The 7,427-nt window shown below is 50.0% G+C and overlaps 1 protein-coding gene across 1 annotated transcript; it reads left to right on the top strand.

The window, feature by feature from the left end:
• NCS57_00702100 (TPR-like protein) lies at positions 1 to 1,644 on the top strand (the record flags this gene model as incomplete). The annotated part of the gene is made up of 4 exons (XM_053056885.1): positions 1 to 419; positions 484 to 716; positions 770 to 1,479; positions 1,615 to 1,644. 4 exons carry the CDS (start codon positions 1 to 3, stop codon positions 1,642 to 1,644), a joined length of 1,392 nt encoding a protein of 463 aa, XP_052913080.1.
• Between the last annotated feature and the right edge of the window lie 5,783 nt (positions 1,645 to 7,427).

Here is a 7,427-nt window from a genome sequence, read left to right as displayed (position 1 = left end):
ATGGATCCTTTGACCACTACTCCGGCCTTCTTCAGGGAGCTCAATCCCATCCAACAGCAAGCTTACGAGTCCCATGGCGTTCACCCAGCGCTCGACGGCTCGGCTTCACAGTGGCAAGCACCATATGGACGATTTATGACGGAGCAAAACAACGTCTTGCATCCACTCAATCTGCCTCAAGAATATCTCATCCACGCGCCCCAGAATGCAGGTTCTTTTGGCGATATTGGTGATACCCAAACCATGCCCGCAACTCCCATGGGCCCACCCCCCAAGCGTCGAAAGAAAAAGGCCCCGACCCTGCGCGCCAAGGATTGGGAGCCATACAAAGCTCGAGTCCTCGAGCTTCATGTTACGCAGAAGCTATCACTGGAGAAGATTAAGAAGAAGATTGAGGACGAGTTTGGTTTTACTGCTGAGTATGGGATTCTTTCCAAGGTGGAGCGAAATAGCCTGAAAACTGTACTGATATGTGGTTTACAGGATACGTCAGTATCGAACACGCATAAGCCAATGGGGGAAGGACAAGAACATCAAGCCAGTGGAGATGGCGGCAATCGTCAGAAAACGACAACAAAGGAAGCTCGCTGATAGCAACAAAGGGGAGCTAATCTTCACGGTCAGAGGCAGTACGGTGGAACCACATAAGATCGACCGATGGATGGACAGACATGAGGTCTCTCAAGATCTTTTGTATGCTCCTAGTCCCGCGGCATGTAAGTCAACGTGTGACGGATATTGCCTACAAACGACGGCTGACATGCTGAAGCCACCCCATCCGCTGTGTCCTGTCGAACTATTTCCGAACGCGGTTCCCTGGCACCCAATCCCGCATACTCAGCACAAAGTCCGAACTTCTCACCGGATGGCATTATGTCAATCGCCCAGAGTCCTGCGGTTTCTTCTCCTGCCCTCTCCGTATGGAGCATAGCTCAGCCTCAGAGTGGTACTTTTGTTGGACAAAGCCCGGCCCCTATCTATCGACCTCTTCCAAGCCTCCTTTCGGGCTCTCCCCCTACTCCACGCGCCTTTCAAGACCAACTGGATACTGCAGCAGATTCTCTGCAATATCGGTATAAACAAACGGACGAAGAGCGTCTGCGAGAAGAACTGTCTAGGGCGGAGACTATGTTCGGGACCAACCACCCTAAGGCCCTGGACATACTGTCTAAATTAGGCAATGTGCTGATGGTCCAAGGAAGATACAAATCCGCGGAGGAAATGGTTCGCAGATTGGTAGAAGGTCGCCGAAGTGCGAGCGGAAACAATGGCATTGAGACGCTTGATGCCTTGGAACTCCTTGGACAAGTTTTGAGCCGCCAAGGATTCTATGCTCAGGCTGAGAAGCTGCACCGACGGACATTCGAGACTAGGAAGGTCATGTTAGGGGACGAGCATCTAGACACGCTGACCAGCATGGCCAGCCTGGCGTCGACATACTGGGGTCAAGGGCGATGGAAAGAGGCGGAAGAGCTACAGGTGGGAGTGATGGAGACGAGGAAGAGAGAGAGAGAGAGAGAGATTTATTTAACGCCAAGGGAGCGCAGGGCGCTCCAGCCTCCCGAGGGGCATGTGGCGTGCAGAAGGCTATCTGATGGCTAAGGTAAGTCATAGGATATCCTGCACATCTGGCCTAGTAGCTAGGAAATGTTGCGATCCGCACCCGTGGGCTCCTTCATTCGAGCTCGTATTCGGTCTAGGAAAGGTGTTATGGGGTCTTGAAGTCAAGGTCGAAGGTCGTTGAGAAAGCTCTCAAAGGGCTGCTAGGGTTGCTAGCAGAGAAAGAAAGGGGGTCTGCCGGCTTAGGTCTTGAGAGACGGTGGGCAGATTGTCTTGAAGAACCTAGTGGTCTTTAGGAAAGCCGCGTAGTCCTCGGGACTAGCTATCAGGCGTAGCCAGTAGTCCCTTGTGCTCCTTGTCTTGGGCTTGAAGACCGGCCACTGCTGCTGTAGCTGCCTGGTCTTCCGGCAGTAGACGAGATGCTCCGGGGCTCTCAGCCCTCCGCATGAACAGCGCTTACTATCTTTGTGTTGGAACCGGCGATGGTACCAGTCGAAATCGCCGTGCCCTGACCTTGCGGCCAGCAGGTTGTGTAGTGTCGGGCGAGGGAGGTCTAGTTCCTTCGGGCAGGCTAGGGAGGCTGTGAGACCTAGGTCTCGATAGCCTCGGCAGGTCGGGGCTGTTGCTTCCCACCAGTCTGAGAATTGGGCCCTGATCTTTGCCTTTCTCAGGCCGCCGATTCCGGCTATCGTAGGCGGCGCCTGTTTATCTTCCGGTAGCGCAGCTCCTGCCTTCGCTAGCTGATCAGCCTTCTCATTTCCTTCGATGCCCTGATGCCCTGGAACCCAATGGACCTGGACCCGGGTTGCGGCAGCTAACTGCTGGAAGTCTAAGAAGGCCTCTTGCGAGCTTGCTGGGGCCTATCCTAATAGTCCTTGGATAACTAATGTGTTGTCGATGCATACGTGGATCTGTGTGTCTTAGTTGATCTGCCGGGCTCGTCGGAGTCCGTAGCGGGCTCCTTCTGCCTCTCCGTCGAAGACTTCTGCTAGGCCGAGCCGGCCTTTTCCTTCTCCAACCTTCCAGCCTGATCGATAGATGACATAGCCCCTGCCGCGAGGAAAAGGTCGTCTCGCTACCCTATGTGTCAGAGGGTGGTCTTTATTAATAGACCTGAGCCGCTGGCTTAGTCTTAGCTAAATGCCTTCTAGGGCGATCCTTGCTATAGGGATTCCGGCTTCCTTATAGAGTGCCGGGGTTAGAGCCGTCCGCTAGACTAGGAGGATAGCTTTAATCGAGGTATTAATGACGCTTATAACCTCGTCTAGTAGGTATTCCTGCCGGGTTGCGATAACCGGATCTAAGGTCAGGCTAGCGTTCCGTCTAGTCTTCGAGGTTCCTTTATACTAGACCTCTGCCCCGTATAGTAGGCTCGGTAGTATATAAGTTAGGGCTACCTTTCTGAGGGAGCTTACTGGGGGGCCGCGTTGGGTATTAGCTAGGCTTCGTAGATGGCTAGTAATTATTCTTGCCTTGGCTGCCTATTTTTTTATGTGATCTATGAACTTGAGCTTCCGGTTAAACCAAATGCCTAGCTATTGGACTACTTGGTCTTTGCTAGGGCAGATAGTAAAGTTATATTTCGGCGCTAAGACCTCTAGAGCCTTATCTAATCTAGCCCTTATAAAGAAGATTAGGTCTACCTTATCCGGGTCGAAGGTAACCTTATTATTTGTTCCCTAGTTAAGGATTTAGCGGAGGTCTTAGCCTAATAGGTTAGTATTTCCTTAGAGGGTCTTTTCTATTTGAACTATGTAGATGTTATCTATATAACCAAAGCGGTATACTTAATCTTCTAGATAGATATCTATAATATAGAGTAGGAAGAGGATTAGAGATAGCGGCGATCCTTGAGGTAACCCGTATTTAATAGGGCTGGCTAGTATTACCATATTGTCTAGCCGGATACTAGCCTGCCTATTATCCATAAAGGAGCCGATAAGCCTAATAAGGCTCCGCGGCTAGCCCTACTAGATTAGCCGTAGTATGAGCCTCTGTTTGAGGGTAGTATTAAAGGCGCCTTATATATCTAATATTATTATCATAGCCGTGCCGCGATTCTCTAAGGTATGTTCGATCTCGTATATCACGTAGGCTAGTAAGTCGGTTGCTGACTTGCCCGGCAGGGCTCCGGCTTACTAGGCGCTGACGACCTTCTGCAAGAGGGTTATCATAGCCATCCGCCTTATAGTTAGTCTCTTGAGCCCCTTGCCGAGGCAGGAGAGTAAGGCGATCGGTCTCTAGGACCGGACGTTCGTATAGTCCTTTTTTCCCGGTTTCTTTATTATTATAACCTCGGCTATGCGGAAGGCTCTCGGGAAATATCTGACCTTAAGGCAGGCTTGGAATAGCTATTGCACTAGGTCTCGGATTATGCTCTAATAGGCCTTAAGTAGCCGGACTAAGATGCTATCTATGCCTAGGGATATACTTTTGACCTGAATAGTAGCTGCGGCTATCTCTTTATATAAGACGTGGTACTGCTATGGTAGCTATCTCTGCGGCATGCTAGGGATTATAAGAGGGTCCATTTCTAGGTCTTTATTGCTCTCTCGTCTCTCAAGTAGAGCTTACTTAAGTATATTAGCCTTCTCTATAGCGTTTATAATAACCCTTCCGTCTTAGACTAGAGGCGGGGAGCTAATAGCTAGACCAAGCTTATGCTATTAAACGATCTCATAGAGTTCCTTATCTAACCTAATCCCATCGATCTGGCCCTGCTAATAGCTAGCTTTTTCCTCCTATACGACCCGGAGGAAGTCCTTGCGTTCTTCTAGTAGGATATCCCCTGGGTTCTCCCTGCGGGCCTTATGGTAGGTCTTCTAGGCCTTATGGCTTTTCTCTAACTACTACGGCGCGCTATGGTTACTCTGGCCTGGCTGGTTCTAAATAGCCTATATAGCATCTGCTAGGGCGGCTAGTATCGCGGCTATGGCTATATCTAGGTCTAATATATCTAGGGCCCTTAGCATTCGAGGTAGGCTGCTGATGCCTAGTTCGACGAGGTTAGTAAAGGTCTCTAGCTTATTATCCGGGATAGCTGGTCTTCTCTGCTTGATATAGATGCCTCGTGGCTGCGGGATTATTATTAGGATACCCTCGTGATCCCTCCCTAGGTAAAGCCGGCTTATTATTCTAGCTATTGCGTATGGGATGTTTGAGAAGGCTAGGTCGATTATATGACCCCTATCTTGCGTTAGTATGCCTGCTTCGCCGATATAGTTAAGCTATTAGTCTAAAGCCTAAGCCGCTATCTCTAGACTATTGTTCCTCGTCTATTTAGCCGCTAGGTCCTAAGACCTATGCTAGCTATTAAAATCCCCGGCGATAAGATATCGCGGCGGCGCTAAGAGGTCTAGTAGTAGCCTTATTGCTTGGTTTAATGGGCTATGTGGTTGTTTATAGATATTAATAATTATATAGCCGCTGACTTCTAGCTATAGTAGGTCTCGGTAGCTATTTCAGGGTCTCATCTATTCTATTTTTAGGCGGCTAGACTTTTTGATATATGATATAACCCTCGGTTGCGTCGCTTAATTGGCCTAATTATCGATCGGAAGATAGGCTCTATAGCTTAGGTGGGAGGTAAAGAAATTCCTCCCTCCTCTCTTTGCCTAAGGCTCTTAAATTAAGATAATATTAATCTAGTCTTTCTAGTAGAGCTAGAGGAAGGCTGAGTTCGCTATAGCTATCTTGCCGATATTGCCTTAAGCTATTTATAGAGGGGTTTACTGGGCGGAGCGATCTCTTCTATGCCTTTTTATTTATGAGGGAGGAAAAGGTATTTGCGATATTATAGTTCTTCCGCGGAAGGTCTCGGCCGCGGCGTTGGCTGCGAGCCGGCTGTGTATTATTGGCTTGCTGGCCGGGCTACTAGTCTAGTTGCTGGTCCGGCTGCTGTGTGTTATCCTCGATCTCTATCTCGTCTTGTGATGAGGTAGAGGTCGAGGAGCTATTAGTTGAGGCCTTGCGGCCTGTCCTAGCTAGATCGGATATTACAAAGGTGCTCTGGCTGTCTGTTTGTTGGGCCCGGAGGTAGCTCTTCTGGCCGATCTTGCGGATAGCCGTGAGTTCCTTCTTTATCAGAGGGATCATCTCGCTATTCTTTTAGATCGGCCTTGCCGGGTAGTTCTTATGGCTAGTAGGGAAGGGTCTATAGTAATTAGAGCATTTCGGAGAGAGGCTGCAGGGCTGCTAATGCCCTTCTTCCAAAGGGTCACTATAAGTCTCGTAGCATTATTACTAGTGGCAGTAGCGGCTTATATAGTAGCCCTGATATCCTAGGTTATATCATTAGATTAGAGCTTTCTTTTTAATCCGTCTCGCTAATATACTAATGCCGAATAGCCGAAAAGGCTCTACCGGCTAGAGGAAGGAGGCTATCTAGGTCTTCCTTTCTGCATTAATATTCTGGGATATATGCCTTGACGGCTATAGTCATACCGGTCGTTGGCCCGTCTATGCGATGACTTTATTTTCTATCGTTATTTCTATATCAATGAGGTCTCCGAGGATATTAGGTAGCTTATTCGGGTAGCTAGGGATAGCATAGTTAAACCACTTAACCGGTAGTTTGACCTTCGAGGCCCTAAGGCAGTGCTATAGTTGCTCTTAGCTAGCGATTATCTTATCGCGGATTACTATATTAATCGGGCGGATAGAGAATCCTATTGCTATATTATAGATATCCGGTATCTCGGCTAGCAATAGGCCTAGGGCCCTATAGGTGGCCTCTCGCAGGGCAAAGTTCTTTAGATTCCGGGCCCATTCGTGATGCTCCTAAGGGACCCTTACGAGGACCTATAGGGGCTCTGCCTTTAGCTATGGGCTTGCTTTCGCTGCTGTGGGCTTGTTTCGGCTCTATGTGCTTGGCTGTCCTGGCTTGCTAGAGCTGCCAGCGATAGCTGCCCAGGTCTTCGAGCCATCTGTAGTCTCGGCTCCCTGGCCTCCGTAGATACGGCTCGTCAGGTAGGTTGGGATGTCTTGGAATAGCTTTCCTAAGGTCTGTTTCTCTTGCTGGCTAGCGTTATCAATGATATCATCTATAGCCTGCGCTAGCTGTTTGATTCCTTTGACGAAGATGCCGAGTTCGGAGATGAGGGGGTCCAGGGGCCCCTATCCTAGGGGCCCCTTTTCCCTCTGCTGGGACCTCCCCGGGGCAGCCAGAGCCGGCTGCTTGGGGTATTCGGGCTGCGCGGTACGTCTTCGCTTTGCAGGCGAAGAGGGCATTCGTTCTTCAAAGAAGGTCTGGGGGCTGCTATCCAGTATCATCTGGTATGCTAGATTGTTCCTGTGTGGCGTGCCCGGCAGGGCGGCCGGCGCAGCGGCCGGCGGAGGGGCCAGCGCGGCGGCCATCGCGGGCCCGGGCGTTAGGAGGTCGGCCGGGTCTCTCGGGGGCCTCTGTTAGGGAAATTGCAGTAAATTACGTGTAGGCACTAACACTAGGTGCCAAGAAAAAAATAAATCAAGGGGAAGGTGGGACGAGGAAGAGAGTGCTGGGAAAGGAGCATCCCGATACGCTGACGAGCATGAATAATCTGGCCATCACCTGGAAAGACCAAGGCCGTACCAGAGATGCTTTAGCCCTGATGCGAAGCTGCGTTGCCCTACAAAAGCGAGTGCTCGGTATAGACCATCCGCATACAGCGTCATCGGTGGCAGTTCTCGCTAAGTGGGAAATATGAGCGACTTATCTAGAGAGGAATAATTTTGAATTGACAACATGAAGGACGCATATGAATAGGTAGGTAGTAATGTATGTGCAGAGCGCGCAGGTCACGGTGTGGGGTCAATTAAGATCCCTGTCAATTTTGGCGCGATAGGGCGCGTCATGACGTTCCCGCACGCGTCAAGTTCCTTCCTCCTTA

This window comes from Fusarium keratoplasticum, chromosome 5, assembly GCF_025433545.1.
Source record: "Fusarium keratoplasticum isolate Fu6.1 chromosome 5, whole genome shotgun sequence".
Lineage (NCBI taxonomy): Eukaryota > Fungi > Ascomycota > Sordariomycetes > Hypocreales > Nectriaceae > Fusarium > Fusarium keratoplasticum.
This window is presented reverse-complemented; position numbering and strand designations above follow the sequence as displayed.